The sequence below is a fragment of the Amyelois transitella genome, chromosome 27 (assembly GCF_032362555.1).
Source record: "Amyelois transitella isolate CPQ chromosome 27, ilAmyTran1.1, whole genome shotgun sequence".
NCBI lineage: Eukaryota > Metazoa > Arthropoda > Insecta > Lepidoptera > Pyralidae > Amyelois > Amyelois transitella.
In genome coordinates, this window is record NC_083530.1 from 3,702,002 (window position 1) to 3,720,593 (window position 18,592).

An 18,592-nucleotide genomic window follows, 5' to 3' on the forward strand; every position below is an offset into this window, starting at 1 on the left:
AATAAGTATGACTATTAGTGCTTTGAACAAATTGATTCGCATAACTGTCTTCTTTGTATTTAGATGTAACATGACTTTCGTAACATTTGATTGAATAAAAAAAAATCAAATATAATTTTTAAAGCGTTAAAATTTAAAGAGAATAATAAATTGTTGTATGAACAATAAATTATTGATTTGGAAAAGTGAAACTTACAAAATGAAATAAAATTTCTTAAAAGTAAAATTTATAAATGTCTAGTGCTAAAGTTAATTAAAATTTAATTTAATATTTTGACCGATGATTATATTGACCTCAAGTAGTATTTTACTTAATATTTTTTATAGATAATTTATTAGTTCTGAGAACACAAACATGCCCGTAAGTACCACACTCAACTTTCACTCCCATTCATTAGAGTTGTGACCAACACGCCTCTATACACCGCCACGCCAGGGGATCCTTGCTTTTGATTTTAAATATAAACTTTTTCACTTGCTCCACTTTTTCTTCTTATCCCCCTTTTCGTCGAATGTATTTTATTTTAACCATTATCAAAACATCACAGCATATTGGTAAAACTAGATTTATTTTATCTCATTAAAATTAAAATCTAATTTGAAAGGTCATTCTAGAAATGCAAAAAATTATTATACTAACCTAAATCTGAAATAAATGAAAAGGCGTGATTTTATGTTTGTATGTAAATCTGAAACACATAGGTATAAACACACCTAACTAAATAATTCCATCATTGACAAAAAAACTTACAAACTTTAATTCCCATCCACACCAAAGCGATTTGTATTTTTGTATGTTTGTAACGAATAATATCAAAACTACTGAACTAATATTTACGAAATTTGACACGGATACAGAATAGATAATTTTTTTCTGGAATAACTCACGAAAGCGAAGCCCTCCGCGAAAGTTCTCTTATAATTTTCTTTTTACCATCTGGACACAATTTCAAATTTCTTTTCATAAGTTTTAACTTATCCCACAATGTTTTCAGGAATCACAAAAAGGGTCCATCGAATTCCCTCAGAAACTTACAGGGTTTCAGCCATTGGCAGGTGGTCCTGGGAACTTTAGAGTTTTGGCTAACAGCCAGGCTGAAGAAGATGCGTTTGACTACAAGCTGTTCAGGGATGTGTCAAAACCTACTGGGTATGTAATTATATCAATTTACTAGCTGTGCCCGCGACTCCGTCCGCGTGGAATAGTTATTTTGGGCATCATTGAAGCCCTCAAGGGTGAATAATTTTCCCCGTGTTTTCACATTTTCCATTATTTATTCGCTTCTTATAATTGCAGCGTGATGTTTTATAACCTAAAACCTTCCTCGATAAATGGTTTATTCAACACAAAAAGAATTTTTCAATTTGAACCAGTACCTAGTACCCAGTAACCAGTTCCTGAGATTAGCGCGTTCAAACAAACAAACAAACTCTTAAGCTTTATAATATTAGTATAGATTACATTTTGATTTTCTTTATTCATAAGCTGTATAAGAAAAGCCGTGATATATATATCACGTAGGTATTTACCCCCTCAGGGGTAGCCGGAGCTAAAAATCTCGAAAAGACTGATAGGCCTCGTTTAGCTGACAATTGAGATTCAGATAGTGACTATTCATTGTTCAGATTGGCAATTATTGTCTTGTTTGGGTTTTGTAGAAAAATGTATAAGTTTTTTGCTATCTTCCTGTCATCCCACCAAAGTTTGCATCTAAAAATAATCTACACCTACTTACATCATTTGTTAGTTCTTTAGACTTAACTTTACATAGAATCTGTCGGAAACCACATGCAGTTCCAATTAACATCAAAGTCTCATGTGATCATGATCATCAAATACCAGTTTAGAAAATGTGAATTCTCTTTATGAATTTCCAGATTATTTGGCTCCGTCGCTCACATAGTGAAAGGAGCTTTGGGAGGTGGTCTACTTGGGGCTCATGTGTCGTATATGAAGGCAGGGATTGGTACAGCTATACCCTTAACTCTCTTCTTAGGATTATACATGGCGATGTGTTTACATGTAAGTTTAAATTGGGGGTAAGAGGGTCAACACGAAATATAATTTGATCATCCTCGCTGGAAGAGAGGCCGAGGTTCGCCTTCGACAATGAATCTGATGACCGTTGGCGGATTTCGAATCCAGTAATAAACCAAACTCGGACCTAAATGATAAATCAGGCAATACCAAAAATAATATTTATCTAAGATGAAATAAATACCAGTATCTTGGGTCGTTGGGCCCAATTAAAAACAAATTTACAAGCAACAATGACCCATAGACTCGTGGTATGGAATACAATCTCAGCGTTATCCATTATGCTCCAAATTCACGTGAAATCCAAGCCCGATTTTGTTCAGAGGAAAGAATCTTGGCACCATAAACTATTGAAATAAATAGACCCAATAAATCAAACTTTGATCCTTGAAGTACTTTCATTCAATGAATCTTATTACTTATTAATTCCATGACAACCCTACTAGTGCCGTTGCATTGTGCGACATTGTCTCTTATTATTCTGATTTCTTTAGTTTATAGTAGTTAGTTATTAGTGGTTTTATTCCTGACTACCTATTCACCTTCTGCACCATCCACAGAATGTGATGAATTTTTATGCGTTGTATGATTTAATTATCTCCTACTGTTAAAAACTTTCCAGCTGCTAGTAGAATCAGCTCAAATCCTCTATCGACGGACAAGAATACCAACGATGTCGTATTCAGATGTGGGAGAATGTGCTGTACAATGTTGTCCAAACCCTAAAGTGGCAAGATTTTCTCGAGTATTCAGGTAAATTCATTATTACTACAAATTCTTTTTTGTCTAACATCTTATCATTATGTAGGTGAGACAAATATTTTAATTTCATTTCAATCGATCGATCAATATACATAATAATGTACTTACTGATTTGGCATGACTAATCTGGATGACTATATTTTAAAAGTACAATTTAATAATTCCATATCTTTGACTAAATAGTTTTTAAAGCAGGTAAATCGAGGCATTTATCAAACTGCGACTATTTTAAATCTATTTGCTTTCCATCAAGTACATATCAGATACAACCAAATAAGATTTAGTTTGATTGTAGGTATACGATTGACGTTGTGATCACTATTGACCTCTTTGGAGCCTGTGCTTGCTACCAACTTATCATAGCGAAGACTATAAAACAGCTAGTCGAGAATACTGTAAGCTCTGATGCGGAACCTCTTGTAACAGGTCAGCTCTTTATTCTATAAGATACTTGTACCAAAGGGAAAGGAATTTAAAATTCCCAAAACAGATTGCACTAAGCAGCCTATGATATGGAAGAGGCATGCGAATGACTGGACAAAATATAGTGATAAATATCGAAAAGTGAACCCTTGGGTCTGCCAAAACCATAGCGGAGAGTGCAACCGGGAAGACTTAATAATGAGGGAGATATATTTGTACATATATGTAGACAAGTCATCATATAGACTCTTTAGAGTCAGAATATGGTCTTTTACGTACAGTCGACAACACATCTACCCAAATTCTATGCGGTAACTAAATATGTCGGTACAATGACTGATAACTGATAAAAGTTACATTACCTTTCTCGAAGTTGATTTGTAAAAATTTTGCAATGACATTTATTCAATAGATGGCGCTGATCCAAACGAAACGATCCGTATCACGATTTTTGCGTAAAAACGTAATACGGGTAGGAGAAAAACGGGAACTAATCCCCAGACAAGAGTATAGTTAATTATTTATCACCTTTGATATTATTATTATTATCTCCGTTAGGAACTATATATTTTTATTTCATTTTCAGGGGGATGGCATCTGAAAACCTACTTGGCCATTATGATTGTACCAATGATCGTGTTATGTTTGATCACTCATTTGAAATGGCTGGCTCCGTTTTCCGTCGTGGCTAACATTGCAGTAGGTAATATACTTACCCATTATTCAATCTTATATATAAAATTCTCGTATCACCATGTTTGTCTCCGTACTCCTCCGAAACGGCTTTACCGATTTTAACCAAATTTTGCATGCATATTCAGTAGGTCTGAGAATCGGCTAACATCTATTTTTCATACCCCTAAGTGTTAAGGGTTGCCTACCCTTAACATTTTTTTTAACTAGGAATTTATATGGCAAAACAACGTTTGCCGGGACAGCTTGTAGATCTATATGCCTTTCCTTTACTTTCACGCGGATTTGTAAACAAAGAAAAATCAATCTTAAAAGCTTATAAAGAGATTATATTTTTAGACGACGGGCTACCTAACCTGTTGTGGCGTTTTAGTAAAACGTCGCATCGGGAAATGAGAGATGATTAAAAAAATTATAGAACAAAGACAAACTTCGTTTGGGTTAGTTTTACAAGTTAAGAGAGATCGTTAGTTTAGCTATAGACACGAGATCCAGCAAGTAGCAGCTAGAGGATAGCGAGGTACTTAACTCGGTGACTACTAATATTCCAAAAGTGGAAACTTTTATAAGCCTCCTGGGTTGTGAAGAGACGCTAAACAGAAAATTATCAAATATTTAAGAAATAAATGCTTCTTTACAGTGGTGGCCATTATAATGGCAATATATTACGCCTTCACAAACAACCCAAGTTTTTCCAACATGCACGCAGTGACTGAAGTCAGCCAACAGTTCGAGTTCGTTGGAATGGTTGTCTTCGGCATGTCCTGCGCAGGAGTGGTGATCCCAGTTGAAAACAACATGAGGGAGCCGCATAAATTTAAATACGTTTTCGCCATTGGTAAGTTTATTAATGTCATAGTTTAACTATGTTGTTTTCCATGTCACTTTATATATATCTCCAATTCTACTAAGATACTACATTAAATTTTTTTATGAGAAACTTAATCATATAAAATATTTTTGATGTGTTTCTTCTTTCCGAGGCTTATGGTATAAATAACACTGAATCTGTTTTCTCAAAAATAGTAACCAGATGTTACGACTAAATGCTAACAAACTTTATAAGAGTAAAAGGTAATTAACGTACCTTAAGTAGAAATAGATTGTAATTTTTATTTAATTACGTACCAAATATTCGGGTATATTAAACATTAGCAGAATGGAATATGATTCATTTATCTTCTCATGTTTAAGCGATCAAAAGCTTTTATGTGAACAGCTGAGAATTTAGTTTGAAATTCATTTCTTTGTGCAAACCAAACCAAACCTAAGCAAACTGTCTATTAATTACTCTATAACCACTGTAATTATCTTCACAGGTATGTTTCTAACTGTCCTCTGCACATTCTTGGTATCGTTCTTCGGTTACGCCGCATTCTTAGAAAAATGCGTCAGCCCAATAACTCTCAATTTTGACATGACTGAGTAAGTGCTCACATGGTTATACATACAAAAATAAATCATACATACATAAATCGAGGCATTTTCCCGGAGGGCTAGGCAGATGCTTATTTTACTTCATACACATTCATAACTCTTTTCATGCAAACTCGGCGGTTTCGGCTACTCCTTGACCTTTTGGTTATTATAAAGCCTAAAGACTTTACTACGTAAATAAATACGTAAATACGTTTAACGTATAAAAGTAGTTATTTGGAAAATGAAATTAATATATTTTTCTTAACTTTCGATGATAAATTAAAAACGCCAACTGAATTAATCTTTAGATAAATTAATAATAAACATATTTTAAGTTTATGTAAAAACAACAAAATTATTATTCGCTATTGACTAGCCGTAGTTAGTTTTCTCTATGGTTTGAATTATTTTAATGTTATTTTTTTCTATTGACATCACTAAATTCTTTTTCGTTTTAAAAATACGATAGTCATCAGGTTTGCTTACATTAGGTCACATGCATTTTCTTCTAAGCAAATTTATATTTTCAGAACAACTAAGATATTCAAAGGCTGTGTAGCTGCTATGATTTACGTTACCCATGCTTTGAACTTCTGGGTGCCATTCAACCTGTGTTTCCACTACCTCAAGAAACTGCACAAGACCAACTTCTTGGCCTGGGAATTGATCTACAGAGCTATATTTGTCGTTATTATAGCAGTTGTTGCCATAGTCTTCCCTGATATTAATGGGTTGATGGGTTTTGTAAGTACAATATTAGCTCTTTTATGTTACTACTGCCACGCCCAAGTATTTAGAACTAATCTTGTCAATGTATTTTTCATGTGCCGTGTGGTTCCCGGCACCATTAGAAAAAAGAATAGGGCCACTCCATCTCTTCCTCATGGATGTCGTAGTAGGCGACTAAGGGATAGGCTTATAAACTTGGGATTCTTCTTTTAGGCGACAAGCTAGCAACCTGTCACTATTTGAATCTCAGTTCTATCATTAAGCCAAACAGCTGAACGTGGCCTATCAGTCTTTTTAAGACTGTTGGCTCTGTCTACCCCGCAAGGGATATAGGCGTGATTATATGTGTGTGTGTATGTATGTATGTATTTTTCATCGCTATACGAGCTTACTGGTGACGAATATGCAGTGTCAAGCCATCGCCATGTTTATTCCTAACTACCGTTCTTTAGCGACTGTTTCTATACACTTGCACTTTTTCTTTTAACTTATCCATAATTCATTCATTCATATAATCACGTCTCACGTCGTCATGCTTGCGGGGTAGACAGAGCCAGCAGTCTTGAAAGACTGGCCACGTTCAGCTGTTAGCTTAACGATGGAATTGAGATTCACTTAGTGACCGGTTGGTAGCCCATCGCCTTTAAGAAGAATCCTAAGTTTACAAGCATATTCATCAGTCGCCTTTTACGACATCCATGGGAAAGTGATGGAATGGCTATTCTTTTTTTATATAGGTGTCGGGAACCCCACAGACAGGGCTTATCCATAAAATAGAGCATTTAAAAAATTGATTACCATATAATTGGACAAGATAACTTCTCGTAATGTATCTGAACAAATAAGTGCACCCTTAGACAGTGCGTAAACACGTGTTCCTCGCTTTCCTCTCGTATCATATTTTTTTAGAGATCAGAAACACTTAGCCTCCTTCTCTTTCTCTTTTCAAACTCTAATTATCTTTCTGACGGTCTCTGTGGCGCAGCGCAGCGGTAGTGCGCTTGTCTGTGTCACCGGAGGTCCCGGGTTCGAATCCCGGCCAAGGCATGACCAGGTTAACATCTCGTAACACAAGTTTCGAATTTACTTCGTAGGTAACTCAATCTGTGTAATTTGTCCCGTATATATTTATTACTTATTGTATAAACAGGGATTCATTCTATTACTCTGCAGATACATAGTATGTATCAAGCGTAAAGACAATTAAACTTATATTTTTATCCTAACAGCTCGGTGCGTTCTGCCTCACCAACATGGCGTTCATCTGGCCCAACGTTATCACTCTCCTCGTGATCTGGGAAAGACCAGGCTTCGGCAGGTACAGGTGGAGATTATGGAGGGGCATCGTCTTTATCTCTATTGGTATATTCCTCTTTGTTTGTGGTAGCATCGTTAACACCGCCGAACTGGTTTCTATATTCAAGAAAACTAATACTTGAAGTAAAAATTACAACTTATTTTATGTCTGAGAGTGAAGTCTTAACTTACATTTATTTATTGCAAGTGGATTTGTAAATCTGTTTTTGTTTGCTCTTCACGCTTAGCCTTAAAATATAAAAAGTCTGCTTTGACATAATCATGATCCTAACAAATTAGATTGACTGAATTTTTTAATTTAATTTAAGAAATTGTATAATGAAATACTGCTCCCATAGAGTTTTCGATATAAAACAACAGATAGCGAAGCTTGTCTAGATACCTATAACGTTACAAGCCTAACCTTAAATGAATCATAAAAATCTGACTAATTCCATTTAGTATTAGAATCTTGAGTGCTGCTTCGCTCTTGTGGGACATTTTTGATTCTGAATTCCTTGTATACGAGTATCTCAAAGGTTATGCGGTAGTTAACTCTCATTTGTGTGTACTATTTTTGATTATTGTTGTATATTTATAAAATTAAAAGTTATAATAAAGAGTGTTTTATTTTACAACTAACATCATACACGTACACATAGTCACTTCTATATCCCTTGAGAAGTAGACAAAGCCAACAGACTTGAAAATACAGAAAGGCCACGTGAAACTAACAACAAATGTTATGATTATCTAACTAAGTTTAATGCCAAAATCATACTTTCTGGGAACAACAGTAAAACTTTATGAAACATTCCAAAATCAACTTAATGCAAAAGGATGATGGTCAAAAGAATCACGCCAGACTTCTCACCAGAGAGAGGCTAGGATGTAAGCGGGGTTTATGCCAAAGACAAAGACAATAACTATCAGAATGTCGATGTTCGAATGACAATGGTATCGACTCAAAAGATGTGCCTATTAAAACGTAAAGGTACAGGTTCCAGTCCCCTCTGTCTCCGTTTTAGGCATTAAATAATTAGTTCAATTTATAGAATTAATTTTTATCTTGACCTGAAGGTGGAACTTCAAGACCAAAGAGGTCATCTAGAAACATTATGCTTCTTCACTTAATAATTGGAAAGAACTTGAAAGATTCTTCCATGACAATTCAAACATTCTTTGACACTATTTCGTCAATTATTGTGATTTTTTAAAGATTTTCAGATACTTTTTTTACGAATTATTTTTAAAGATACGAACACGTAATGTCCGTAAGTATGAGTTTAATCTCGATGTAAAATGAATATATTCAATTGTAATTATATTAGGAGCAAGCTAAGAAATCCCAAGTTTACAAACATTTCTCTTGAATAATCTGTGGGAAGGAAGATTGAAGCACAAATTGTTTTTTTTTTCATCACCAGACTAACATGACGTTCTCATGTAGTGTTCTACCTACGAGATGAAAACTTACTTTTTCTTTTGTGAATTCACTTGTAAATTTTTATATTAACTTATTCTATTTCGTTGTTAGTATATTCATTTTCGTTTTTTTATATATCCGTCACCCCTTTTACATCGGACCTGGGTTTTGTCACAATATAATAAAATTGATATTGTACATTTCAGGCTCCTGCTGCCGGTACTGGATCTCCGGCTCCCAGCGCAGGGGTTAGTTGTCACATCATATCTTTGACCAGAATCAAGTCTAGGATACTTTATAAATAATTAGTTCTTCGCCGCGAATTTGACCTAGCGAACACTTTTATGTTTGACCAAAGTGTGAAAATCTCAAAAAGACTGAGCATATTTTGTTACCCTGTGAACTTAAAAATTCTATCGAAAGATCCCACATATCTTTTAAATTTCATCAAAATCAGACCAAAGGTTCGAAAACAAATTTGAAATCTTTGTCGAAGCAACTGGTGTGTTTCCCCTTGCGGAGGTCAGACGGGAGTTGTTTCGTATAAAAACCTGACTTACTTAATCCATAATCGTGGTTATAAGCCCTACATTCCACAGAAGACGACAATTGTTCTAAGCATTTATCACAACTTTCCAAAAAGTGAGCACTGAACTAATTCCTTTTCATAATTTTTAGCAACCACATGGTGGTCCTGGAAACTTCCAAGTGTTAAACCGTACCCAGGCTGAGGAGGATGCGTATGATTACAAATTGTACAGGAGCATTGCTAAGCCGACCGGGTATGTGGTTAAAAAAAACACGAAATTTAAAAAAAAATCATAACGACTTTGTTCGTTGGATTTTCCGCATATTTTCCATATTCGTTGTTTAATAAATAATAAATTATTGTGTGTCAAATTCGTTTTGGAATACGCGTTATGTGCAATCATTCGCTGCTCGTAACCACGGTTAGAAAATATCAAACCTGCACATGCATTCAGGCGACTGTATAAAAAACGGCAGTGTTGTGGATGTCAGATGGGAGTAGCTTGGTGTCCTCCTTAACTACTCCGTGGTTTTGGGCGAACTTAGAATTTCTCACCAATAAGGCATGGACGTCACAGAACTGCCAATAAGCTATGATTATACAGGATGTGTGTTAAGTCTCTTTTTTCTTAGTATTTTTTTTTTTAATTAGGTACAATTTTAAATCCCTATTTCTTGTAATTATTTGGAATGAGAATCAGATACTAAGTGAAAGAGGACTTTCAATATGCAATGCGATTTACCACTTATTATGGTATGGCTAAACGTTCAATTGTCTCTGGCCATTCCGCACAACGCTGAACTAGGAATAATTGTCAGTCAAAATAACTATTTTTAAGTGTAATTTTTTCGAACATTTGTTGGTAACTCTTAAAATTTTCAGAGTCATTGCATCCATTGCTCATATTGTGAAGGGAGCTTTAGGAGGCGGCATATTGGGTGCCCACGTGGCTTATTCAAAAGCCGGTATAGCCACGGCTATTCCGATAAATTTTCTGCTGGGAACGTACTTGTCCATATGTTTACATGTAAGAATTTTAATAACAATGTAGACACGACTTGATACTTGTATTTGTAGCTGTTACCCACAACTTTCACAGCTTAGAACAGTTACCCTATACCAATATATACCAAATTCATCAATTTAAAATTGAAAGATCCTTATGACGTTAACAAATGTCTCACTTTAAATACATAAAATTCTGTCAGTCATATAACAATTGAAAAAAAAATTAAGTATCACAAAATGAAAGTCACTCAAGTTATGTTCTAAATATTTGCAGCTACTTGTAGAATCCGCCCAAGTACTATACCGAAGGACCAAAGTGCCTTCCATGTCATATTCAGACGTGGGAGAAGCCGCAATGTCATGTTTTCCCAATCCGAAAATAAGAAAATTCTCGAAACCTTTCAGGTAAGTCAGTTTTAGATTGACCCAAAGTCGCGTCGGTCGATGCATGCGGATGCAATACGAATTACGATTGTGATAGTTCTCTCTCTTTGTCGGGTCTTCGGCATCCTCAGTTAAGTCGATTGATTCATCTTTGCGACGTCCAGCCAGGATTTTTTCGGTTCTTTTTTGTCCCTAGTTAGTCTGTATTTTTTTTTCTCTTAACTAACCAGTAACTATAATTATATTTTAAGGTATACCATTGATTTATTGATCAGCCTTGATCTCTTTGGAGCCTGTGCATGCTATCAATTGATTATAGCCAAAACTATAAAGCAACTGGTGGAGAATACACAAGAAAGCTCCGAAGAACCTTTAATAGAAGGTGCGTTCATTTATAAGTATAATCACATTTTATATACCATGATCCCTGTTAATTTTACCTACATCTGCTTTGATAATTATTTTCATGATATCAAGAACGTAAACTGATAATGCTTACCAATACTTGAACATACTCGTATCTTGATCAAATCAGGGACGTTCTAGTCAAAAGACAGTTCAAGAGGGCCTTAAACTAATGAGCTTACAGAAAAATACATAATAACATTTTAAGTACCACTCCATCTTTTTCCCATGTGTGTCGTAAAAGGCGACTAAGGTATAAACTTATAAACTTTTGATTTATTTTAGGCCAACGGCTAGCAACCTGTTACTATTTCAATCTCAATCCTGTCATTTAGTCAAACTGGCCTATCAGTCTTTTCAATACTGTTGTTTCTGTCTACCACGCAACCCATATAGACATGGTTGTATGTATGTTACATAAAAATATTGTTGTCTGTGGATTGAGCACACAGCTTAAGAATACCTGGTCAAGGCAAGAAGGTACAGTTAGCTCCTGACCTGACCTACCACCTAATGTAATGTGCATTATTTATTTTTGTTTTAGGGGGTTGGCATCTAAGAGTCTACTTAGCTATCATGATCGTGCCAGTAATATGCATTTGTTTAATTACGCATTTGAAATGGCTAGCACCTTTTTCCCTTGGAGCTAACATTGTAGTCGGTACTTATAAAATCAATTTTAAAACTCTTGCGTTTCTGTCTGTCTGACTAACAGATTACAAGCAAAACTACTGGGTATAGGAGAAAGGAACCAATAATCTTACGGTGAGGGTAAACGTCGAAGAGCGTCGATGGTCGAATCGGCAAATTGCCCGGTTAAATGCGTGTGGCGCAAAAGGCAAAGGCACAGGTTCGAATCCCACCTCGGCCTTGTACCAATGACTATTTTCGAAGTAATGTACATTAGTTTGAATGCTAACCGATGCTCTTACGGTGAGGGAAAACATCGTGAGGAAACCTGCACATTTAGGCTTGACCACTTCTTTCGCTTCATTCACATTCATCACTCTATTTATGCAAACTTTGCTGAGTTTTTAACCGACTTCAAAAAGGAGGTTTCTCAAGTCCGCGGATAACTTCGTCGTTTATGAACCGATTTTGTTTTTTTTTTTTTTGGAAGGGGAGTATCCCAATGGTGGTCCCATGGTAAGGAAACCGGGATCTGATGGTGAAATCGTGAAGAACTTGAGGGAAACTCTCGTAACAATTGTCTTTCCGACTTGTGTGTTCCTTAAAGAACATATAGAGAATTTTAAAGCCCTATTATTCATGAGGGTTTGGTGTTGATCTGATGAGGCAGGGAAAGGCAGTCGAGGGAACTCCTCAACGGTTTACAGCAAGAAATTTAAGTTTGGGCTTGATTAATTTATATTACTTTTTAGTTCCCGTTTTGAAGTTGGTTTTTTTGGTAATCACCAAAAAGTGGTACGTTCGACTTAGGCCCCATTTTTTACTACTTATATTACTATTTTGTAGGTATTGATTATATCTTGTTTCAGGTATCGCCATTATCATGGCAATTGGCTATGCCTTCAACAACAACCCAGGGTTTACGGGAATGACGTTAGTAACAACAGTCTATCAGCAATTCGAGTACATGGGGATGCTGGTCTTCGGCATGTCATGCGCAGGAGTGGTCTTACCAATTGAGAACAATATGAAGGAGCCTCACAAGTTTAAGATTGCACTTTTTATTGGTTAGTTTGCTGTTGAAATTTATTGTTGGTTTAAATGTTTGGGAAGAAACAACTGATTATGCTAAAGATACTAAATTACAACTCACATAGTTGCAGTTGACCGATATAAGCTTATAAGACGAAATATTCATATTGAAGTCATTAGTTTTATATTCATTCATATTTTTAATGTAGACAATGTGCAATGTGCATGCGTCCAGAATTTAAATTTAATCTGTATTTGTAAATCGACGGCCGGTGAAAATGCTGCAGTGTAGTTTGTTTCGCCGCTTCTTCTACACGTATGTTTGGGAAGCGGTAGTAGTTATAATTACATTTAAGTGATGTGACGTCAATAAGTGACACCTTGTATCCAATTTTAAAAGTAAATCTGTTCTATTTTATTCTGGGTTAGTCTGTTATCCTCGCTAGGTCATCTAGAGAACTGTCCAGAAAACATATATCCTAGCCCTTCTTAAATGCTTAGCATGGTTCCGCAAATATTATACTCGTATGAACATACCGAGCGACGTTTGTTACGATATCATGTTCTATCCCTTATGTGTCCCATGTTGCTAGCCCGTCGTCCTAATTAATATTATTTTTATTCATTTTTTACATCACTTGGTTACAGGTATGGCAGCGATTGTGTTTTGCACATTTTTCGTATCCTTCTTTGGTTATGCTGCCTTCTTGGATAAGTGTACGAGCCCTATTTCCTTGAATTTCAGCATGAACATGTAAGTTTGGGTCCTTATTTTTAAGAAACATACTTAGCACATTTATTTTGGAAAAAAATACCTATGAATTTCCTTGTTTACAAATCTCTCGATTTCATTTCGCATCTCGCTTTCTCCACTTTTCAACTGACTTCAAATTTGGAAAGTTTTCAATTTAACTGGTATATAATCTCCCCTTATTATAATGCTTAGATCTATCAAATTTAGGTTACTCGTAGTGGCACATATACCTGAGATCTGACACATCAGAAAGTAAATTATAAATTTCTAAATTTATCCATTGCTGTATTACAACTTAACTGGAACTATGCTTTACTTGAAAGCAGTAGAAGATTTTATCATACCTAAGTTATGTTATCATCATAAAGTTATCCTATTTTGAAAATAAATCTTATTTTATTACTTCCAGGGCCACAAAAATTTTCAAAGGCTGTGTGGCCGCAATGATCTACGTAACCCACGCGTTAAACTTTTGGGTGCCGTTCAATCTTTGTTTCTACTACATCAAGATTAGGGTCCATCCTAGCAAGGCTCTCATGTGGGAATTGATCTGCCGAGCTCTGTTCGTCACTGGAGTGGGAATCATTGCTATTGTCTTCCCGAATATAAATAATTTGATGGGTTTTGTAAGTATAGCTGACTGAATTACATTATTGTTTCTGTTAAGTTTTAATCTTGACTGCCTGTATTTTTTTTTCATACAGTTATTTCATAGGTTTAATGAATAAGGAAAAATGAGTTATTATACATTTTAATTTTCGGTGCGTGCGTATATATATCTATTAGAGGTAGCGTAATGAATGCACTTATAAATTTTATGAGAATGTTAAACTTCGAAACCCAAACAAAGATCAAGATGACTTGTTCAGTTTTACTTACTAAAGACACATAACATCATCATCACCTCAACTCAGTACCTAAAAGACGTTTTCCAAAGATTTCCACCTTGACAGAAATATTTGTTATTTAGAAGAGTTCATTCGACGAAGATGATTACGACTATCTAACAATAATTTTAATTCCCTAACAGCTCGGAGCCTTCTGTCTATCCAACATGGCTTTTATCTGGCCCAACATCATCACTCTCCTTGTAATCTGGGAGAGGCCAGGCTTCGGCAAATACAGATGGAGGCTCTGGAGAAGCGTTGTATTCCTTCTGATCGGTTTCTTCCTATTTGTCTGTGGAAGTATTGTCAACATCAACGAACTTCTCTCTGTGTTCAAATAGGTATTACTCTGTTACATATTCGATATTAGATTCCGAAACAACTGATGCAGTTTACGAATTACTTACGTCAATCGAATTTACGGGCCAAAATTGCAACGCACTAACTAGCAGAATTAAATTTTTCTGGCGTCCAGGCTTGACCCGGTATGACAAAGCCAAACAAAAATATAGTTGCGGAGTTGTGCGCTGTTGGCTTGATCAGCTGAATGGGCTTTTTTATCTTTCCACTTGCACGATCTCTACATACTCGTACTTCTTTCCTGGATCCAGATGCAATGTACTCGATGTTATGTTATTACATTTTCTGTCTAGGTATATTTTTTAAAATAAATTCTTAATAATATTATTGCAGGCCAGAATAATGCGGAATCAACGGCGCCAAGGTCGTAATGTGCCATTAAATCTAAGGAACCATCGTCCATTTCTGGGAAATTTCCCTCTATATGTTAAGGAGTGGAAATGCTTGCAGTTTAATTCATCCTTTCAATTTCTTCTTGGTCTCGAATTCAATTATTTATAATGTCGAAATCATAAATGTCATAGTTCTTAGATTTCATAAAATAAAATTTCTTCAAGTGTAAAACTCTGAAATTTTGAGGTAATTTTTTAATCGATCGAGTTTATGTGTTTAATTATTTTTCTATATAATAATTGTACGTTTAACACTATTTAGAAAATGACTATTTAAATAATAAATGTTTTAATATTAGGTACATTTTAAGTTTTATTGGCGAAACTGATCGAATAATACTAAACTGGCTTTTGCCCTTCTATCAGTTGTCGACATCTGAGATTTCTTTAGTGTCACTTCTGCCATGGGACTACTGGTACAAAACCACCGCACTTGTGCGAACATAGGACAACTCTATGAGACAAGTGGGACAGATGGGACTTTACCCCTTCTTGACTACTCACGAACTTAACAAGACAAACAAGCGTATGCACAACTATACAACCAGCTTTTACTACTTAAGGAGTGTTGGTGGTCGAATGGTTAAGGTGTCCGCTTAAAATGCGATGTGCAGATAGGCACAGATTCGAATCCACTCCCATGTACCAATGACTATTTTCAAAAGTTATGTTCATTATTTTGAATACTAACCGATGTTCTTACGGTAAGGAAAACATCGTGAGGAAACCTGCACATTCAAGAATCTGTATGTGCAACCATGATCGATCCAATACGGGTAAGGTTTACCTGCAAAGATTGCAGAGGTCAGATGGGAATCGCTTCGTGTAAAAACCTCACTCAATCATCCAGGGCCCATGGTCAAAGGCATATCCCGGGCTCCTCTCCAGAGTGGTGTGGATGCAACCGGAACTAAAAGCCAGGAGAGGAAGAAGATTACTACAGCTGAAGATAATAGCCCTTTAGATTTCTCTACAAAGATGGATGATTCTCTACAATACTCACAAAATCAAGTGAGAAGCGTAAAAATTAATCAACACAATAATCAGCGCACAAGTAAATAACATTTTTATACGGCGTTCATAATATTTGCACGCTCTTATAAAATTGATTAGATACACAATGCTGTAGTAACTAGTAATCAAAATGAATGTAAACCACCAGTTAATACAAAATGTTTTTGTGTTAAAAACGTAATGTAAAATTGTGACATCAGTATGAATAAATTTAATCATTTTGTTTTTATTTTCATAGTAGTACAATGTTATGCTGCAGTAAGTGTAATTGATATTATTGATTTTAATTTTAATAAAGTGACTACCACTTAAACTGAATCTCGGTTTGTTGACGAAGCTGATGTTATTAAATTCTTAATATATCAATGAAAAAAGTGTAAAAGGTATATTATTTTGTCATGTATATATATATATAACTAGTATAAATTTAATATGAAAATTATTGAAAAGTTATAATAGCTTTATGACCAGGCAATATTATCACTAGCGATAAGAAACTGGAAACCAAAAAAACATTTTTATAAACATTTAAAACATATTCATATTAACCTCAAATATTTTTAGGTAAATATCGAAAAATTTACCGAAGATTCCGCGTTCAATGACAGTGAACGAACGGCAAGTAATAAATCATTGACTATTGCCGACTGGAGAATATACGATGAATCTGAAGAGGAAGACAAATCTTTATCAGATTTTGACTATGAGGACAACACTAATGAGTATGACTTCTCTGGTGAAGATCAAAACGACAGTCCTGAAATAGAGAAGATTGAAAGAACATCAGAAACAAAAGCTAAACGACCAGCTATCTTAACTGATTCCAAAACGAAGACAGTAGATGATGAACAGAAATCGGAAGAAGATAAAGAAACTCATCATAATAATGTGGAAGAGATTCCAGAATTATTGTTACCAAGAAGGAGAACAATGAACCCACGTCCAGATGTCAAAATTCCAAAAACTGTACCTTCAGTTGCCGACTCTGATTATCCTCTAGCGACACCACATCCATTTCCGATGTTCAGACCCAATTTCGGTAAGTGACTGTGGCTTTAAATTAAAACCAAAACCAGTTTGGGGCGAAAATACATTTTTTGTATATTTATAATGCGATTACTTTAAAACCGTTGGTTTGATTTTGATGATATTTAATTTAATGTAGTTCGTGAGTCGTTTTTATTGGTTCACTCGTTTTTGGGATATTCACAATTTTCTAAAAAATTTAAATGTTTGCGTTATTTAAGTTTGTGGTGAACAAGACATCAGAAATGCCATATCATAAAACCTGTAGGAATGGTTTGTCGTGATGTTACAAGGCACGCAATTTTCTGCACAATTAATCTCATAATCAAGTGCTATAGTTTAATTCTAAGTTCTAATTAACGTAAATACTTATGAAAACAGAAAAAGTACTGAACTAAACATATATAGGTATGTTTAAGATAATATATGTAATGTTTTCAAACTATCATATCTGAATGTATTAAGATTTATATCTTGTCTATATTATATCTATATTTAACTTAATTACTTGAATTCCGACATGTTTCTGTCAAACTTTTCCAGGCCAGTTCCCGAATCAACTATACAAGACGCCATTGCCTAACTATCCGACAAGATTTCCGATATACGAGTATTTGAATCCACTTCGTGAGCCGCCAAAGCCTACCTTCAATTTTATGGGCAGCCCCGCATACAGTTACATGAGTCAGGATACGACAAATAACTATCCCTATATGGGACAAAAGAGTTTCGCGTCCATAACTTTTAAACCATTCTTACGATCATACATGCAATATCAGTTTTAATATAACGAATATTATAAGTACTTTTTACATAGCTTTCTGGGCAAGTTAAATTTAATTAAGGTAAATTGTATAAAATTCCATATAGTATGTAGTAGAACATAATTACTTATTTTAATTATAGTTATTTTAAAAGAGCATTTTTGTTTGTTATCACAGTGTGACTTTTTGTTCAGATTTCTATTGACTGTACTGGAATACAATTTTTTTCCTCCTGGCTTTAGTCCAGGTTGCATTCTCGACACTCTGGAGAATAGCCCGGGGTATGTCCTTGACCATGGAACCTGGATTGGGTGAGTCAAATTTTTAAACGAAGCGATTCCTGACTCACCCCTGCAACAATTGCAGGGGAACCTAACCCGTATTGCATCGATCATGGTTACACATCCAGTTGGCATAGTGTGCACGTTTACTCACGATGTCTCACCGTAAGAGCATCGGTTAGTTTTGAAACGAATGTGCATAACTTCGAAAACAATCATTAGAAGGTACATGGCCAAGGTAGGATTCGAACCTGTGCCATTTGGCGCCACACACATTTTAACCGGTCACCTTACCGATTCAACCAGGACGCTAAACTACAATTGTACTAGGCTACAATAT

At 35.2% G+C, this 18,592-nt stretch overlaps 3 protein-coding genes across 3 annotated transcripts; all 3 read left to right on the plus strand.

Moving 5' to 3' along the window:
• The first annotated feature begins 355 nt into the window (after positions 1–355).
• LOC132903505 (proton-coupled amino acid transporter-like protein CG1139) lies at positions 356–7,889 on the plus strand. Its single transcript, XM_060951920.1, has 10 exons — positions 356–361; positions 996–1,150; positions 1,879–2,023; positions 2,661–2,791; positions 3,096–3,226; positions 3,810–3,926; positions 4,557–4,754; positions 5,236–5,341; positions 5,866–6,079; positions 7,294–7,889. The coding sequence occupies exons 1-10, from the start codon at positions 356–358 to the stop codon at positions 7,501–7,503; spliced, it is 1,413 nt and encodes a 470-aa protein (XP_060807903.1). The 3' UTR covers positions 7,504–7,889.
• A 659-nt stretch (positions 7,890–8,548) lies between these two features.
• Positions 8,549–15,183, plus strand: LOC106140394 (proton-coupled amino acid transporter-like protein pathetic). Its single transcript, XM_060952096.1, has 12 exons — positions 8,549–8,634; positions 8,993–9,034; positions 9,465–9,568; positions 10,198–10,342; positions 10,598–10,728; positions 10,959–11,089; positions 11,657–11,773; positions 12,612–12,809; positions 13,423–13,528; positions 13,938–14,154; positions 14,559–14,756; positions 15,109–15,183. The coding sequence occupies exons 1-11, from the start codon at positions 8,629–8,631 to the stop codon at positions 14,754–14,756; spliced, it is 1,395 nt and encodes a 464-aa protein (XP_060808079.1). The 5' UTR covers positions 8,549–8,628; the 3' UTR covers positions 15,109–15,183.
• A 1,141-nt stretch (positions 15,184–16,324) lies between these two features.
• LOC132903506 (uncharacterized) lies at positions 16,325–17,992 on the plus strand. The gene is made up of 3 exons (XM_060951921.1): positions 16,325–16,439; positions 16,746–17,220; positions 17,751–17,992. Exons 1-3 carry the CDS (start codon positions 16,383–16,385, stop codon positions 17,990–17,992), a joined length of 774 nt encoding a protein of 257 aa, XP_060807904.1. The 5' UTR covers positions 16,325–16,382.
• Positions 17,993–18,592: the final 600 nt, after the last annotated feature.

What these genes read in the sequence shown, in the direction of transcription:
- LOC132903505 (XM_060951920.1), top strand. An exon ending in CGTGGCTAACATTGCAGTAG is followed by an intron (nt 3,927 to 4,556) that starts GTAATATACTTA and finishes GCTTCTTTACAG; the next exon opens with TGGTGGCCATTATAATGGCA. An exon ending in TTAATGGGTTGATGGGTTTT is followed by an intron (nt 6,080 to 7,293) that starts GTAAGTACAATA and finishes TTATCCTAACAG; the next exon opens with CTCGGTGCGTTCTGCCTCAC.
- LOC132903506 (XM_060951921.1), top strand. Translation starts at nt 16,383, where the DNA reads ATGAATAAATTTAATCATTTTGTTTTTATTTTCATAGTAGTACAATGT. An exon ending in TAGTACAATGTTATGCTGCA is followed by an intron (nt 16,440 to 16,745) that starts GTAAGTGTAATT and finishes AAATATTTTTAG; the next exon opens with GTAAATATCGAAAAATTTAC. An exon ending in GATGTTCAGACCCAATTTCG is followed by an intron (nt 17,221 to 17,750) that starts GTAAGTGACTGT and finishes AAACTTTTCCAG; the next exon opens with GCCAGTTCCCGAATCAACTA.
- LOC106140394 (XM_060952096.1), top strand. An exon ending in CGAAGAACCTTTAATAGAAG is followed by an intron (nt 11,090 to 11,656) that starts GTGCGTTCATTT and finishes TTTTTGTTTTAG; the next exon opens with GGGGTTGGCATCTAAGAGTC. An exon ending in TAAGATTGCACTTTTTATTG is followed by an intron (nt 12,810 to 13,422) that starts GTTAGTTTGCTG and finishes ACTTGGTTACAG; the next exon opens with GTATGGCAGCGATTGTGTTT.